At 39.2% G+C, this 19,505-nt stretch overlaps 1 protein-coding gene across 1 annotated transcript in view; it reads left to right on the forward strand.

Moving 5' to 3' along the window:
* HEATR5A (HEAT repeat containing 5A) overlaps positions 1–6,907 on the forward strand; it is an 81,982-nt gene extending 75,075 nt beyond the window's left edge. Inside the window, exons 32-35 of the mRNA XM_054971822.1 lie at positions 361–585; positions 1,326–1,477; positions 2,683–2,896; positions 4,375–6,907. Of these exons, the coding sequence (XP_054827797.1) occupies positions 361–585; positions 1,326–1,477; positions 2,683–2,896; positions 4,375–4,679 (896 nt within the window). The 3' untranslated portion in view covers positions 4,680–6,907. The remainder of the gene's footprint in view (positions 1–360; positions 586–1,325; positions 1,478–2,682; positions 2,897–4,374) is intronic.
* The last annotated feature ends 12,598 nt before the right edge of the window (positions 6,908–19,505 follow it).

Below are 19,505 nucleotides of genomic sequence, written 5' to 3' on the forward strand. Positions count from 1 at the left end.
CCACTGCCTTTTATGTGTGCTTATTAAATTGTAAGCCTTCGGGCAAGATCCCATTCTTTTAATAATGTAGTACTGTGTCTATACTGGTACCTTATTATATTACTACAATATTCTAACATTTGTAAGTGCTTAATTTATAACAGCTGTAATTAAATAGATTTGCAGCAGAGAAATAGAGATTTTCATTTACACATCCAGTAAAGAACTATATTCTTCCTCCAAACTTTAAGTAATGAAATTACACCATACACATTGATCAAACGCCTCCCAGCAATGACTTATCTGTTTTATTCAGTTGTCACCAATAAAAATCTTTTCTTAACATTGATATCCATTTCCTGCCTTTATTCTGATCTACAGGAAGCGTTGCTGTTCTCCCTACTATCTTGTACCTGATTATTGGAGTCCTTGGAGAAACTGCTGTGAAGTTACCCACTGGCCAGTTATCCTTGACTGTAGCTGCATCATTGCAGGCTCTTAAGGGAGTGCTCTCTTCTCCCATGGCTCGGGCAGAGAAGAGCCGAACTGCTTGGAATGAATTACTTTGCAGTGCTTTGGTTACTGTTCTTGATTTTTGGAATTCAGGTAACTGAGGTGGTATGATAATACATGTTCCTGTATTGCACTGGATCCAGCAGAAGAGTCCGCAGAGAAAGTTGACGGAGGGCATCTTTTCCTGCCTTCTGCTCCTCCAAGCAGCTTGTCGTTTTTCTGAAAGTCCTCTCCGAAGACTGGTGGAGTCTTGCAACCAAAATGAGCCGTTGGGGTGGGAGGCAGCACAGAAGTGATATGAGGAGGGATAAAAAATACTTTTTTCCCTCCCCCCGTTTGCATTCATAGAAAAGACTTTAAGGACAAGCAGCAGGTTGCTTCAGAAATAAAGTAGGAAAAGATCTACTCTGCTAGCACCTTCCATGAACTCTTCTGGTGGATCCATCCCATTGTCAAAATGCAAAAAACAAGTTCTTTAGCAACTACCTAAAAGACTGGATTTGTTAATAGGCAGGCATCTGGGCAAAAATCAGTGTTCTCCTGCTTCTTCTGCTTGTTCTTTATCTGCTTGTGTGACATGACCACTGTCTTCTGCTCTTTTGTCTCTGCTTGGTTCCTTTTCCAGCTTAGTCCCCTTATTCCCACCACGTTTTTTCAGTGGAGCTTGTCACTCATACAGTTTTACATTATGATTATAGTATAAGCAAGCAATGCTGTTTTGCTGACTGCTTTAGCATAAGAATGACATGGTTAGCATTCCATGTAAAAATCCAGGATGTGTTCAAAGCTTCAGCTTCAAACCACAAATTAAAGATTTTTTTTTTAATTGGTAGATGGTCCTCATCAAGAATTGGATGAAGGCAGTCTGCTTACAGCCATTACAATATTTATTTTGTCTGCAAGTCAAGAAGTAACTACCATGGAGTGCCTTCAGATGTCTTGTATTGAGAAGTTTAAATTAGCACTGGAATCAAAAGATCCTGTTGTAAGTACTACATATTTGCTTATGTTGTATGTCCATATAATGTACGTTATATGTTCAGCTGTTCCACTGAACTGAATTCAAAGGTATTATTTTGACTTAGCATTCTTTTGATTTGTAGTTTTTAACCATGTGGCAAGAATTAGCAGGGATGTGCTATGGGTCATTAAAGATATCATGCACCGAGATCAATTTTTCTACATTTGTTAACACTGTTATTTGCTCACATACAAAACAGCTATCCGGAGTAAACAATATATACAAAATATCAAGCGTTTAATAATTCATATAAAGTGTGAAAAAGTGCTTCAGTGCTAACAGTCAATGACATCAATTAGTCCAATTGTTAACATATCCAACTGGTGGAAAAGTACAAGGCTACACGTTGATTTCTGTAGGGGTACGCTACAAAGACTACCATCCATAGTACTATTGATAATAGTGGTGCATCCTAGAGACTGGGGGATATTGATATTACACTGTGGCATGTTTATTTGAATGTGAACTTAAACGTGGATTGTTGCAAGCGTATGCTGCGGAGACTGATACCTAAAATTCTCTTGATATATCACTGAATGCCTGCGTGCATTCCGAAGAGTGTATTAAACTGTCTTTGTACTTTTCCACCAGTTGGATATGTTAACAATTGGACTAATTGATGTTATTGACTGTTAGCACTGAAGCACTTTTTTGCACTTTATATGAATTATTAAAAGCTTGATATTTTGTATATATTGTTTACTCCGGATAGCTGCTTTGTATGTGAGCAATTGTATTTCCGGAGCAGCTCCTGTTGTTTGTAAAACACTGTTATTTGAGCAAGTAAGTCCTTGTACTTGTATAAGTGGAAGAAAAAGATTGTCTGGATTTGTTCTTGTTCTTGTGATGATTTGCATTTTTCCCTTCTTCTGAAGGAACACATTCCTGCTGTATCCAGCAACGGATTTTCATTTTGTTTGTTGCTACTGATATTACATAGGTTTTTTTCTTCTGATAAACTGCATTTATAATATACAAGAAAGTCAGTGCAGGTCTGGACTGGAGGATTTTTTTGGTAGCAGGGAAAATAAAACCCAGCTTCTCTCTGTCTTAATGGTCATGCATAGCAGATTAAAGTCTTGAAGCCAAATCCTTAGCCCAAACACTCATATATAATTTTTAAATGTTAACTTTGCTTTGTGAACCTGGATTTTCCTCATTCTTTTTAGGTACAACTTAAATGCTACCAACTGCTTCTTACCATTTTTCAGTATCCAAACCAAGCGATCTCATATCCTTACATTCATTCGTTAGTACCGTCAATTGTGGGCAAATTGCAAGAAGCAGAGAAATCTAAACCTGAGAATTCTGCTGAACTCCAAGTTATTCAGGAAGGGATAAAAGTGGTGGCTGCTGTTATAGCCATTGCCAAGGAGGAGCATCGTAAGTACCATTCATAGAGCAAAATAAATAAATATACATTTAAAATATATCTTTATGCTGATTTCAGTGAAAGACATCTTTTGTAAAAGTATATTCAGTACTCCTGATATCAATGTTAATTGACTGGGGTAGGCCCAGACTCGGTGGTAGGGCATTGGCTTTGCATACAGAAGGTCCTAGGTTCAATCTCAGCATCTCCAGTTAAAAGGATCAGGTAGTAGGTGATGTGCCTGAGCCTTTGGAAAGCCACGGCCAGTCGAGTAGAAAATGGTGATCTTGATAAACTAAAGGTCTGATTCAGTACAAGAGAGCTGCTTCATTTTTGTCTTGTTGGATTTAGAACAAAATTTTAGTGGCCCAATCCAGCAAGGGTGATCTGAATACAGTGAGCAGGAGATCTTTACAGATTTACCCTCCTTAATGCTGGGGGCGTGGCAGGGCATCCACCTATATTTCTGAATGTTTAGTTGGCCAGCATATCTGGTAGCACCTTTTTTAAGAGTAGAAAGGACTGATCGAGATGTATCCTTCCTACACTCTCTCCCACTGATCTAAAAAAAATAGATCAACATTGTAAAAACTGACATCAGCAACGATCTGCTAGGTGGGGGAGATCATTCTGCATATAATCTGTTGCTACATATGAGGATCTGTGGGTCAGAGCTGAAGCGCTTGTTTTTAATACAGAAAAACATTCATGTAGATCAAATGTAATTGAAAAATTAATTTTGAAACATCAAGTTGTTTCTTTTAGTTGATTGTTCAGTTAACAATAGACTTCAGTTTAGTCAGAGTAAATAATTATAAATTCGTAATCCCAACCCTGCTCAGCTGTTTAATTCTATGCAATACTCATAAAATATATCACAATATTTTTAGAGTTGGAACCAAACAATATTGTCAGTTTCGACCAATTTCCCCTTTCTGCTGCAGACACCCCTCATGTCATTCCTCAGAGGCTCCTATTCCTCAGGAGCAACATTTTGTGGAGATTAACGGGCTGCAATTGGTTGGTGTGTGTGTGTGTGAGAGATTCTACTGATGGGGAATTTAGTCTGGATCCAGCCCTTAAGATTGTAAATTGAGGAACACACCCATATTCTGAAAGTGTATTTTGATTAACCAGTTCAGTTCAACTGCTTGAGTTTCAGGTTGCACCAATAATTTTTGTTTACTTTGGAACAGATGAAAGCACTTGGTTAAGGTATTTATAATTGAAGCAACTTCTTAATACAAATGCAACTTGAAGATCTAAAACTTTTTTCTCCTTGTTTCTGGAGTTGTCAGCTTCTTCAGACTAGCTTACGGTGTTGCAGTGTAGATCTTTCCTTTGCACACAATCAAAGCAAGACTGGCCTTGGAAAGATCTATCAGAACAATAATGCCCTCTATAAGTAGCTAAAATCATAATATGGTTGAACTACTTCTATTTGTGAAATTAGTAGCATTAATTAGTATTTGCAAACTATTTCTCACAGGTACTGACCTAGTGGCTTGCTTTCTACCTATGCTAATTTCATTTCTTTTGGATGAGAATGCCCTTGGATCAGCCACAAGTTCAGCAAGGAATCTACATGAGTTTGCTTTGCAGTATTTGATGCAGATTGGTCCACAGTATTCTTCAGTCTTTAAAAAACTAATGGCTTCTTCTCCACCAATGAAGGCAAGGCTTGAATTAGCCGTAAAGGGCAACCAGGAAAGCCTGAAAGACAAGACAGCATCTAAGCATGCAAAGACTGCTGGTAAAAGTTCAAGTATTCAGTTAAAGACCAACTTTCTGTGAAACTTTTTAAACCCTAAAGCACTTTGATAACACTACAAAAAGTCCTTTTTCATTTCTTGTTATTCTCATTAACTGGAAGATTTGTTTCTGACTTTTCCATGTTGAAAACTAGCACATGATGGCACCACTTCAGAGGAGTATTTGCACGCACTTGCGCATGAGTACTTACTGATCAGATGGTTGGCATTCTACTGTGCTTGAAGCCATGGGTACTCAATGTGGAAATTAGAACTAACAATGCAGTACCTATTTGCATTCATAGTTCACAGTCAAGAAGAGATGCCTCTTGCTTGTACAGGACGTATACTTCTATTTTTTAAAAGAAAGCAAAACAAAACTCTGTCACTTTTCCATGTTTCTTTCTAAACACACAATGGCATTATGAGTAAAATGCAACAGAATTAATTAGATACGTCAGAATCTCAAATAGTATTACATTAATAAAACTGCAAACTTATATGGCACTTCAGTGTTAGCACAAATGAATGGGACAGAAATAATGTGAATGACAAGCCAGCACACACGTGCCCAGAATCATGCATGCATCTGGATTTCTTGCTTTTGATGTAGCAACTCTCGTGTAAATAAAGCAGTTTAAAGATTAGTAAGGAGAGCTGCTCCAGAACAAAATTATCAAGAATTATTCCATGTATGTTCACTATAGGCTCCCGTGGAGTGTGTTGAATGTGCTTCTTAAATCACAGATGTGAAAATTCTCCCTTTCTCTCATTGCACAGAATGTCTGACTAGCTTAGAATAGTCAAGTCCCCTGGGGCCCAAACCAGGGGAGGGGGGGGGGTCATGGAGGGCACACACAGAGGGAACTTACTTACTCCAGAGTACTTCCTTGTCATGCCAGGAATGATGTCATTCCCAGCATGACAAGAAAGTGAAGGCCCCTGTGCGGGGTCAATTTGATAAAAACCATCCCCCGAACTAGTGTTGGGGGCCAATTTCTATCAAATTTCTACATTCCCTGTCATGCCAGGGAATGACATCATTCCCAGCATGACAAGGAAGTTCTTTGGAGCTCCCAAGCCTGTTCTCCATACCTCCCCCCTCCCCGCTGTCCAGATAAATGGTGGCAAGGGAGTGGATACTGGGAGTGGGCAATCCCTGGCCCACACTAGGGGAATGGGATTCCTAGACTAGCTGCACTGAAAACACTGCAGGGACACATGGCATAGTGTTTCCATTCCAGGAGACACCTGAGTTGGCACAAAGGGAATATTGCCTCAGATGCATTCAGATTACCTTTTAGTCTTAATTATTACGCTGCAATAGTTGTTAAAAATACTGATGTTTATCACATTTGAATTGTCATTTTAGAACACTAACTTTACTTCAATATTGTAATTGGTTCTAGCTGCTACTTTAGCAAATTATATCATTAAGGGAAAAATTATTACATGTTCTCATAGACCATAGTGTGAGTAAAATTACTGTCTAAAATCCAACTATGTTTTAAAGTATTATTGATAGCTTTATGTTCTTGTAAATTTTAAAGCTGCTACATGCAGTTATTTGGAGGATTTATATTTACAATGTTAAGCCTCTGTGTGCGTGTGTGTGTGTGTGTGTGTGTGTGTGTGAGAGAGAGAGAGAGAGAGAGAATTGCAGCACTGTGGCCTTATTACTGATTATGAAGCCCCACCTATTCAATAAATGTGTGCCTCCATATTTATCATGCTAGGCAGACATCAAATATTTGCATATCTTGTTCAGAAGAGGGTAAGTTTTGATGCAGTGTCTCTACATAAGGCATCTTATTATCTGACATGCTCTTTTCATGTTCTCAATTTGGGTCAAATTGCCATATAGACCATAATTATTCATATACATATTAATTATAGAGAAAAGTGAGGTTATGTGCAGTTGGCTGAGTCATAAGAAACAAAGCAAAATTGTACTTTTTAAAGAATGGATCATATTTCAGTATCAAAGTCTAGTTGTTAATTTCAACAACTATGACTTATTTTAGGACTTCTATTGGCAACCATTACCTTGTTTATCCTGCCAGTATTACCCAAAGTAAACCAAACACTTGGACATTATAGTATTTCTGTTAAAGAATTTTAAAATCATCTGCAAAATTGAGACTCAGGAAGAGTGTACTGTATTTTACTATAAAGTTTGTACATAACATTGTAAATTGTACAGAATTAACCATTTGAACAAAGTTCTAATGTCATTTTCTAATTTACATAAAAGCTAATTTTCTTCACTTATATCTGTGTTCTTGCTATTTTTAATAACTTGAGTATATTAGGATTGTCTTTAAAACTGCATGCGTCAGAAATATAGTTTATACTACAATTTAGCTATTGTAGGTTGGTTTTAACAAGAAGGGATTGAGGACGCCATGGGGGCGGAGGAAGGGACATCACATTCCTCACTTGTGGCACTAGCTCCAGCTGCTTCTTTCCTGCCTCCTCCTGGCTACCAACAAGCCCAGAATGTTCCCTGAACTCCGATAGTATGAATGGGTCCCTAATAGTCAGAAGCCATTAAACCTTCTTATATCCCATTTATATTTAATGTTAACCAATAATGGGTTGTATGTTTCTACCACTCTGATAATGGAAGTGTTTCCTCAATGCTAATTACCCTCTATTTATCATGCATTAGGATATAACTTATTGTAATTTATGCTGTTGCAGCAACAATTAAAAGGATTCTTGAGTTAAAGCCTAACAGATTCATCAGAAAATTTCATGAATTAAATTACACTTCATTAGATGTACTGCCACACTAAATCAGTTAGGCTTTAAGGTCCCACAATACTCTTTTGTTTTTACATTTAGAAGAAGCACCAAATTAAGGCCATTTGGAAAATAGTTGCCTCCTATGCCAACTCTCAAACTCACGCACACAACACACAAACGTCAACAACAATACCATCAAATCAAGTATAAAGTGGATTTATCAAACCATTAAATTAAAAAGTAATTTCCATTCTGTAATTGTTCCTGCTTTCTCATTCCTTGGAAACATCTTACTATGTTGCTGTCAAAGTTAGGCACGCTTTAGCTGTTCAGTTGTATGAACACTGATTACAACACAATAGTTCATTTTATAAAGCAAGTTATCTAGAACTGCAGCGGCATCAAGGTAAGTAGAAAAGCAAATTCCCATACAGTAGCTCATATTAGAGATGAGGTACAATATAATATCTGCAAATGCAACAAAATACTGTTCCATGCAACTGGCTACAGGCAATAAATAACTGCTCCCAGACTCACCTGGGGGCCTGAGTTGCGGGCGATGCGGGGGGAGGCGAGCGGGGAAGCGGCATGGGGGCCGCCATGTTGGGGAGGGGTGGGGAGTGTCCAGGGGCCAGGTGACTCCACCCAGGCACATCCGGCGTGGGCCCCTGGTCAAGTGGCTGATCCCCACCCCTCAGCACTTGGCCTGTGGCGGCATCCCACCCAGCCCTCCCTTTTGTCACAACTTTGGACTGAGCAGGCTGCGGATTGGGGCATTGGGCACCGATCCGTTTGGGGGGAAACAGGGCCCTCAGGCTCAGTTTCCCTATTATGGGGATCCCCATAAGGGGTCTGGGGAGTGAGGAATGGCCGGTGCATGCCCAGACGGGGGCTGTCAGTCCGCCTCACTCCCAGGTGACGGGGGATGATCCACACAGGGGTGTACACCCACCTGGCATCCCACTGGCTGTCATCCCATGGTTCCCCCCCCCTCAGCAGGGGTCTGAGGGGGTGGGTGGTTCATCGGCTTGGCAGGCGGGTCAGCCGATGCCCGGATCTGTGCCCTATGCGCGCCTTTGCTCCCTGAGCTGTAATCTCAATAAAGTTGTGGCCTCTTTACCTCCAGCACTGTGTCTGAGTGTTTCTTGTTGCCGTGCCCCCTCCCCGCTCTCCCCCCCCCCCATTTAGCACTCGCCTGCAAAAACTTATTTGTACTCAACTCTTACTAGTACAGTTTATTTTGTTTTGATTCAGGAGGCAAGATGTCATCCTCTTCTTTCCAGTGGCTAGAGGACATGATGATAGAAGCGTAGCCCTCTATTTTGTTCCCCTCTTTTGACAACTTATTATCTTCGTGGCTCATTCCTGAACCTTACAATTTTCTTGTGGCTCCAATTTCCACTCGCTACCTAGGTCTTTCCCCAAGGAAAAGTGTGCACATTACTATACAAACATTTGGAAGCTAGTTTGTTAACCATGGTTTGTACTAATTATGTTAGTATGATAATCTGAATCTCCAAATGATTGTTTGTAGCGTAATGCAACCCTTGTGATCTGGGAAGATATTCTCCTTGCTGAGTCATGGGAGAGAGGCAAAAAACTAGTTTTGATATTACTTATATCCAATGCACCACCTCCACCACTACCCAGGAGTTGGAACATCTAATCCTTGTCTTCTCACTCCCCTTGTCCTGTTTAAAAATGTAACAAGCCACACGAGTTCTATAGGTCTTTCAAAATGTGTACAGGTCACCATATTTGTTTCCGTGTTGCCCGAGCAGTAAAGATTGTGGCCACACTCTTTAAAAAGAAAGGAATCTTGCGATAGTTTTGGAAGCCCTTATAATTGATGCTCATCTCTAGTTTTAAAGTGGGAGCAAGGAAGATCGCAAGCTCCAGCGTGCGATCACAATAGTTGGCTTCATGACAGAGTCAACCTTGTTTTGACGTCAGCCAAAGTCAAAACATTATTTATTTATTTGAAATATTTATATACCCACCTTTCTTCCAAGCATCTCAGGACCCAAGGTGAGTAATAGCAGCATACACAACAATTTAATAAAATATGGTAGATATTTCAAATTCTTCTGTAAGACATTTTCTTACCTAATTCTGATCAGAAGTTAAATGCTATTCAAAAGTGAAGGAAACATTCTTTTTTAAAAGCAGTAACATATAGGGGACCTTGATTGAACATCAGAGGAAATGGAGATTAATTTTTTTAACAGTTTAAACATCACATTTGAGGATGGCGATTCCCAAACCAGTAAAGATAGGGTGAGACTTTCAACCCTGAATGGTAGAAGAGGATGTGGTGCTACTTCATTGCACTTTTGCTTGGCTCTAGCCCTTGAAATGCTTCCTCTAATGATGAAAGATGTTTGGTTTATTGCATGAATCTCCATTTGAGGAACACGACCTATCAATTTGCTATCAGAGCTGAACTAAGCTGCCAGCTTTTTGGACTGTCTCAGCAATTACTTACATCACAGCAAGACGGTTTTGGCAGTCCTGATAATAGCAGCATATTTGAAAAGAGCTGGCCTGCCTGGTCCTCCTGAGAAACTCCAGACCTCCCATCTGTCCTTGCTTCTGTTATGCCAGTGCATCTCTGGTAATGTCTTTGTTTGATCGTTGAACACCAACATGGATGGAGGAAACAGACTGAAGTAACGAATGCCAGGCATAGGATCCAATATGTAAATTGCTCCTATATGCAACACATCAAGATAATGCTCATCTTATGTGAACAGAAATGAAGAGATTGCAGACAGCTGAAATTGGTGGCTGAAATTTTTGAGAATATGAATGTATCATTGCTGAGTGTATGTATGATGGGAATTACTTTCTCCCCAGTAAACTAATGTGACTAATAGCAAAGAGCAATATCAGAAAATGTGTGTGTTTTATGTGCCATCAAGTCACCTCCAACCTATGGTGACCCTATGAATGAAAGACCTCCAAAATGTCCTATCATTAACATTGATAGATAGTAAATGACATACCTTGCTGGCCTGAAGGACTAATGGGGGCACCAAATGCACAGTACTTGCTTTGGGAGAATTAAGTGCTGTGTATGTGCCATCAAGTCAAAATCGACTTACAGCAATCCCAGCAAGGGGCTTTCAAGACAACAGAAAAACAAAGGCGATTTGCCATTACCTTCTTCTGCAGTATTCCTTGGTAGTTACCCATCCAAGTAGTAACCCTGCTTAGCTTCTGAGATCTGGCGGGATCAGGCTATACCATGCCACCTTCACTCCTAATTAAGTAATAGTACTTATTATTTGCTATGTTTATTCTCTCTCTCCCCCACCTCCCTCTCTCCCTCCCAGGATCCAGTCCTTACAAAAGATTTTATGGTATTACCACTTTTATTTTAAGCCAATAGATGGATAATTAATATTTCTGGCAGATATCCTCAATGTATTGCTTTTGTATTAAATAATGCTTTGTAGAAAGAACGTTTGATATGCCTTCTGTCAATACTTTTGTATTTTAAGAGTGAAATTCTATGTTAAGTTACTCCATTCTTTGACCACTGGAATCAGTTTGCTTATGACACATTCCCATGGTTACTTGCGCATGCCAAACCGGGAAACACAGAAAGCGGAGGAGCTAGCTCAGCATGTTTTGAGTACATTGCAAAACCTTCAAGACTAGCGCCTCTGTCACTGAGGTACACAGGATAACTGGTGGTGTCATATGCATATCCTATAAATGTTTCTGCATGAATGTGGCAATGGACTCACTTGTCAATTCAGCATAAATTCTTACTAGAGTAGTGTGAGTTTAAGGAAGAAAAGCCTTGTGCTGATGCCCCTCATCCCTAAACAAAAGAAGCTAAAGGAATTACATTCTGTTTTAAGGAGCACCCCCTATCTAGGTAGACACACACAGGTGGCTATAAAGGGATGTGCTGACCATGTAGCAAAGTGCAGAATTATTACTGGAAATTCCAATAGAGTAAAATTAGAGAAAGTTTATTATCGGAAATAATATTCAAGCAGTTGGACTGAGAAATCGGTAAAGTGAAGCAGTCACAATAACACTAAACATACAGCAACACTGCTATCCGTATTAAATATTTCAAGCACCAACAAACACTGTACAATGTACTCCATTCGAGAAGGGGGAAAGCAAAGCTCTAACATGAGCTAGACTCTAAAGCAGAAGTTTACGGTTAGTAGAGTTGCTAACCTCCAGATGGGCAACAGATGCGGATGACACCAAGTTGTATCTGGCCCGGGAGCACTCCCACACTTGGCACCGGGCCGATTTGAGCCCCAAACAACCCATATGAAGCGCAGAAGTGCTCTTGAGTCTTGTGCAATGCCATTTTTGGGAGTGACAGGATTGTGCCACACCAGGAGCACACCTGCGAGGCCTCTTCCCCCGCCTTTCCCCCCTGCAGGCCAGGTGAGTGGTGGCAGGGGGTGGAAAACGGGAGGTGAGCGGAAAAGCCCAGAAAAATGGAAGCTTGATGGCAGCAAAATCCATATTCTTGACAGCACAGTTGTGTGAATTAGTCATCCTTTGACCTCATGAGTATGGAGATTATGTAAATATTAATGGACCCAAACTAAATTGGACATAAGGGGAACAGGTCATGTTCCGCTTTACCATATACTTAGGTGAACATATAGCTTACTGTGCCTTCACAATGTTGCTGGAATTCAACTGGCAACGGCGCAATAAATATGATTTGTGTTAGATGCTACATTCAGCTTAATCCAAATCCATTCAAACCACAAGTCATGGTAAGATAGTAATGAAACTTAGATCATCCAGTTGAAAATGGGTCTGTACCCCTTTTTGGAACTTGCAGATTTATACTGCGGGCATTTTTTCCATTGTTTTTTTCTAGACCCCAGGGAGAAACAGATGTGATGAGGGAGGGAATCCCCCTCTTTTGTCCATGCTGATGAAGGGTGGTTTTAATCTCTGCTACCCAAATGCTACTATAATAGAGGTGATATGTAGCCTTAAAAGACACATGCTGTGAGATTAGAGGGAAAGTGCTGCTAATACTAACCATTTGTGTTTGTACAAAGGGCTACATAAGACCTCCCCAGCATTTTTGAACAGCAAAAGCAAAACTTGAATTCTGTGGGTAGCAGTTGCATCTGTGCTGTCTTAGCAGCCTGGAGAGGAAAATTATTTGCAATAATTATACAGAAAAAGTATTGCAGAGAGAAGAACAGGTTTTAATATATATAATATTCCAGTCTATCAGGGCAGAAAGGTGGGGTAAAAAACTTGTGAGTAAATAAATATTAATACATATTAATAATTTAATACTTTATTAATAAATACAATATTAATACATAAATATTGATGCTATCATGGGTAGTGATTTCAATGGGCTTAGTCTAGAGTAACTCTCCTTAGGATTTCACTGTGTATCTCTTTCACTGAATGTCCTGACTCATGTTCATTATTGTACTTCGCTCAGTGAATGTTCTAACAGTTGATTATATTGTGAAATCTAATGTCAAATTTCTAACATCAGATGGACATTAGAAATCACAGCACTCAAAAAGCACTGGGAGAACATTTTAATCTTCCAGGACATTCCATTGCTGACATAAAAGTGGCTGTCCTCAGAGAAACTTGGAGGGGAGATAACAATGTGAAATTGCTGAAAAGGAGTTTATGCAATCACCCACACAAACTCTGAACAGAGACTTAGGATTGTTATCTCACTACAGATGCTAATTTCTGCTCCAATCAAGTTGCATTGCCGTCCCTTGCAACACCTCTCCCACCTTTGGCTAGGATATAAAGGTTCAGGGATCTCCATTCCTACTCGTGTCTGAAGAAGGGAGCTCTGACTCTCGAAAGCTTACACTTTGAAAAGCTTGTTGGTCTCTAATGTGCCACTGGACTCATGTCCTGCTGTTCTACTGCAGACCAACACGGCTACCTGTGAAAATTATTTCATGTACAGAAATGTATGTATTTATTTTATATTCCACTGTTCTTGCAGAGAATCAGTTTAAAAAATGCAAATAAGGACAGTATAATACATACAATAATGCAATGAAATCAGATTATAAAAATTAGACCACCACCCAAATGTATTATATATGCAACTAACTGCCTAAAATAAATTTTACAGATGTTACTGTAGCCCTAATCCATACTTTAACAGAAATGTCCTCCTGAACAATTCTTTTTTACCAATGCTGAGAAATTGTTCAAGTAGAAAACTACAATTCTGTGTTTTAGGACTGGGGTACAAACAAATTTAAGCATGTGCACACAAAAACAATTCAGCTTTGCCATGTTAATGAGTCCCTTGCATACCATGAGATCATAACATCCATCAAAGTTGTGTTTCTAAAAAACTGTGTCACATATCCAATTGTCACAAAAGGCCAAAGCAGATGTTCCCTGGAGAAGCAGCACAGAATTATCAAATAAATACATGTTATCTTGGTAAATGTGAGATCCCACTGCATTGAGATGACAATATAGCCAAGAGAAGCTGTTCCAGGGAATGGCTGACAAGCAGGAGGAAGGATTGCTTAACTGCTCCATTGCTGGCTGATTTTCCCCTGCAAACACCCTGGCCGTTTTCCAAGCTGTGTTCATTTTGTTTTGAATCCTAACTGGGAAAATAAATTTAAATCCGTGCCAGAAGGTGTTATCAGAGAAAAGTTAAAAATAGTTAAACACCCAGGAAAATACTTCGTCCCACCTGCCAATGTTGCCTTACAAATGCATTTCAGCTTTATTAAGAAATACAGGGTTGGGATTGGAAACCCTGTTTCCCTGTAATGACTAGCTTGGCCTTTTAGGACACAGTCCAGTTAGCTTCTTTAAGTGTGACCAAAGGCTTTTATGTGCATGGGTGTCCTTTTATTTGTTTTTCACTGGGCAGCAGCCTATGAAATGAGTAGTAATTTAGCACAAAACCAAAACCAAAGGGGGAGTCTCCAATATGCACACAAAACTACAGGGAGCCCACTCCAAGGAGACTCAAACAAGTATCTAATATAATAATCAATAATTATTTTATAAAGTGTAAATGTTGTAAGTGCAAGGCGATTTATACAATTATTAGACTGTACTGACTCCACCACTCAGTCGGGTGAGAGCCCCTAATCGTGTATGTTCAATTCAACTAATGCTCCAGTATAAGGTAAGTATAACAGGTAAGTTCAACAATATAAGTAATTCAACATATTATAGTCCTTTTAAACAAAAGGACCTTTTGGTGCTACACCTCTGAAGATGCCAGCCACAGCTGCTGGCGAAACGTCAGGAACTACAATGCCAAGACCACGGCAATACAGCCCGGAAAACCCCCAACAACCATCGTTCTCCGGCCGTGAAAGCCTTCGACAATACAATGTAATGTTTTGTTCCTATACAGGCAAATAACCGTCGTGAAGGACAAGATTTCATCAGATGGGAAGCAGTGATCCGGGAGAGTTGGCAACGGGTGTGCTAGCAACTAAACCATCCCATTTTGCAAAGCTTCTTCAAAAGCCATATTCAATATTCAATTGAACATCTATTCATAATAAATTATTCACATGCATTGGTGATATCAGAAAAGGAAAATTTTCTACAAAAAAATTAAGCATTGGAAAATTTTCTACCATCCATCTCTGGAAACAGCAGTCCCATCTCATGTCATACACATTGCAACCCATTTCTGAAATTTCTCTGAATCTGTAGGCTGCCATCTGGCTAAAAATCCTAATAAATTCATGTAGAGCTTTTGTGGCTAGGGTTAGTCATTTAAAACTGAAGAAAAAAAGTGTTCACCAGCCTGAATCAAGTTTGCTTCAGAAAGATTACAGGAGGGCAAATGCTTAACATGATCAACAACAACAGAAGAAGTATGACATCCTCTTGCAAGTCCTGCATTCTGATTGGCTAGAACCTAAGGCTGAAATCTTCCTAATTAGTTTAGCTCAGCGTCATAGAGAGAAGCAGGATGTTTAAGCAGGGAGTTCACTTCCTGCCTGCTGGACTCATGAGTTCAAGGTGGCAGCATCTACAGAATGGTTGCTTCAGTCATCCTTCTATTTGCAAGGGGAAGTAAGCTGGCAAACTGTTTAGCTATGTCCAAAGAAGCTTGGCAGAAATGTATGCATCAAGACCTGATGGTCAACCTAATTCAACTTCCTTTAGAAGACTAAGAAAAGCTATGCTGCCTTTCCTGGAAGCTAGATTGTCTAAGCTGAAAGCCACGTCAGCCTCTAGTTTTTACATACAATTGGAAGTTAGAAATCTGAAGCTGTCAACAATTCTTTTATTATTAAAGTTCACGACTATAGTAAACTTTTAAAAATACCTAACTATATTACCAAAAAAAACACAAAAAACCCCACACAATCACATCAGCATGACTAATTAAAGCATTTAATTTAATAAGCAACCTTTACCAGTCCTTGCTGCAGCAGACTGCACACACTGACATATGGTAAACACCGTTATACAGCTGATGTAGAGTTACATGTGTGATTGCCAGGGTCGAAGATTACCAACACTGACACTTTAGGAAAGTCCAGAAGATGACCTTATGTTTACTCATAAGGGTTGTGCAACAGTCAGATGAGTAAGAAGAGCTACTATGTTATGATCTTAATGGGAAGCTTCACCTCAACATCCTTTTTCTGAAATGGAAAAAAATTAAACCAAGAATACTTTTTTTAAAAATGAAAGCATTTTCAAGAAAATGTCTGAAAAGCCAGCCAGCCAAGGTTATACTCTATCAGTGGACAAAACAAGTAAGTAGCTAATCATTACAGTCCCTGTGAATGAAACTGGAGAATAACAAGAAACAGAAAAGGGCTTTTATTTTTCTTTGGAGTCTGTTTCTTTAACAAAAGGAATTGAATAATGGCTTGTTTAAGATTTAGGATGCATTTTTGGAGGGTTATGTGGAAAAGTTACAGCAAACGTTGCTGAGCGTCTGACCACAAGCATATAATAAATGCCATCTACTTATACTTGGAAACCAGTGTCATCCTGTGGCACTTGGCTAAGAACTATGGGTCATTCGGGATGCTCACACTACACTTTGATCTGTGTATCCTGGTATGGCTTTATACATTTAGAAGAGAGTAGGAAGCAAGTGAAAACATATCTGTTACATCTGAGAGCAACAACAAATTAAAGCAGGGAAGAATGTTTGGAAGGAAATGGCTTTGAGCTGAGAGGAGACCTATAAATATATCTAAATCCAAATAATGAAAGGCCAAGTAGCTTTTTAATTATGTCATTCTTAGGTTTTTTTTTTCAAATATATCTGTTCAATCCATTATAGTGAAGGGGAAAAACATTGTTCTATCTTTTAAACAATAACAGATTTCTAATTAAAAGTGGAAGGCTTGGTTAAAACAAAATCTCACTTATTACCTTTATTGCTTTTCTGTGTAATATTGACAACAAACACTAGTTTCTGCTAAGATAGGGTTTGCCAAGTTTTAATTAAATTCAGATATAGATACAAATATTACAGAAGCTAAAAATATTTATTCTAATAATCACTCATCTCCAGTTGTGTCTATTTAAAACTTAAAATTATAGTACAAATTTCAGATGGACTTAACTGAAAATGCTTAAAAGAGCTAGTCTCAAAAGGATTGGAATTTTAAAAACTCTCATAAAGGAAGAAAGAGAATAATGTTTTTAGGTAGACTGTGTCTTCCTCCCACTCTTCTGAACTTCTTTTAAGTTCACCAAGCTGTTAGGTATGCTCAGGATAAATGTTCCAGGGCATAGGTCTGATCTGACAACTCTTCATCCATCATTACAGGTGAATGGTAACAAAAGCAGTATTTCTCACACTATTTTGTACCTGCAAGGCAACTATCTGCAGAAAACATATACCATATAAATGGATTCTATTGTATATTTTATGTAAATAAACATTTCTAAGAGAAACAAAATAGTCTCTACATCACAGGCCTGAAGGGCCTGAAAATAATCTACACTGTTTATGTGTGTTATGTCAAGTGCCATCATCAAGTTCCTTATGACTTATGTTAACCATATGAATTAATTACCTCTAAAACGTCCTATCATTAACAGTTTTGCTCAGGTCTTGCAGACTGAAGGCCACGGCTACTGAGTCAATCCACCTGATGTCCGGTCTTCCTCTTTTCCTACTGCCTTCCACCTTTCCTAGCATTTTTGTCTTTTCCAGTGAGTGATGTGATTAAAGTATGATAGCCTCCGTATACATTTTAGCATCTTCTCGCTAGGGAGAATTCAGGCTTGATTTGCTCTAGAAATACTTGTCTTTTTTGCAGTCTATGGTATCTGTAAAACTATCCTCCAACATTACATTTCAAATGCAAATTTTCTTCCTGTCAGGTTTCTTCACTGTCCAACTTCCTCATCCATACATAGTAATGGGGCAGTTTGATGGGAGCTCTGACTCTCAAAAGCTTACATCCTGAAAATCTTTTTGGTCTTTTAAGGTGCCACTAGACTCAAATGCTGTTCTACTACAGACCAAGTCGGCTACCCTCTTAAACTATAATAATGGGAAATACCATAGCATGCGTTATCTCGATCTTGGTCTCCAGCAACGCTTCCTTACACTTGAGGATCTTTAATTGCAGCCCTTTCAAGTTTAATCTCCTTCTGATTTATTAGTTGCAGTCTCTCTTTTGGTTGATCATTGAGCCAAGAAATAGAAAATCTTTAACAATTTCAATTTCTTCATTGTCAACCTTAAAGTTGTTTAATTCCTCAGTTGCCGTTACTTTTGTCTTCTTGATGTTCAGCTGTAGCCTTGCTAATTAAAATAAGTTGGAAATCTAAATTCCCTATCCAGGAAATTCTCCCAGGTTACATCCTATAATTTTTGTTTACAAATATGTTTTCTATGAAGCTGTCAGCACAATTACCACCCAATGATGATTAAAATATCACATTTATTTTCAACTTTGGTAAGATGATTATTCTACACTTACAATGATATTGACACATCACATGATACTGACTAACTAAACCTTTCCCCCAGATGATGTCAAGCTAGTAATCTTAGTACAATGGCATGTGACTGGCTGCTATAAGTGGGGTGGAGCAATTTTCATGGTCTTTGTCTGCACACGCCCATTTTCCAGGTGACTGCAGGAAGGATCTTCATGCAGTTACCAATGATGTTTTAATGTACTATAATATTATGTTCATTATATTATTAACTTTGTGACTAATGCTCTAGCCAAAAATGCCATGCAACTCCACAAAGCTAGCTATTATGGTGACCCAGTGTGTCTGAAAGAAGATTTTTATTCTGAACTTTGAACTCATAGCAAATAACAAAAATAATATGTAGGGCACTCTTAGCAAATTTACGATGGTATCTTTAAACTACAGAGTGCAGACATAACTAAAAAGCCAGCTGGTTATGACTCGGTGCTTGAACAGGAGACTACCTTTACTTTTTTACTGGTCATACTGACAGATAAGCCTATAAAGGCAGTTACAAAAGTGAATTAATTATATGCTATGTAAAAAAAAACTTCCTTTTTCACCACAAATTCCAAAGTGGTGGCCTTGTCAGGAAAACGCCCCCCCCCAAAAAAAAATCTTGTTGCCCTTTAAAAACAGATATGCTTGAAAGCCAGCACCTTCAATTAGTGCCACATTTCTCCTTTTGTTTTGGTCTATCAGAACCAGAAACACAGAGCTGGATCCAGGGGGTCATCTAGACCAGCCCTCTACACAATGCATGAAATTCGCAGCTATTCCCCCCCCCCCCACACACACACACCTCCCCCAGTGACCGCTGATCTATACCAAGTCTGTTGTTTGGTAGCCGTCTGTACTTACCATACACGTGAACATGAAGAAATAACAAAAAGCGTTCGCATGAAACAAGGGAGGTTTTTGCCATGATATACAAAAGATAAGACAGGGCGAGAAGGGAATGAACTGGGGCGTCACATTTAGCAAGTTCTCTTTGTTGTGAAAAATCAGCAGGATATGTTATACTCTGGTTGTGGATTGCTGCCTGTTCCTCTCTTCTAACGCCTGCTCTGAAAGCGAGAAGAAGACAGAAAAAGACATAACTCGCGACGAGACTCCGAGCGGGCTGCAACGATGGAGGCCCAGGCGGGCGAGGGTTGCCGCAGCGCCTCTCGCGGCC

Source organism: Eublepharis macularius, chromosome 2 (assembly GCF_028583425.1).
Source record: "Eublepharis macularius isolate TG4126 chromosome 2, MPM_Emac_v1.0, whole genome shotgun sequence".
Classification (NCBI taxonomy): domain Eukaryota; kingdom Metazoa; phylum Chordata; class Lepidosauria; order Squamata; family Eublepharidae; genus Eublepharis; species Eublepharis macularius.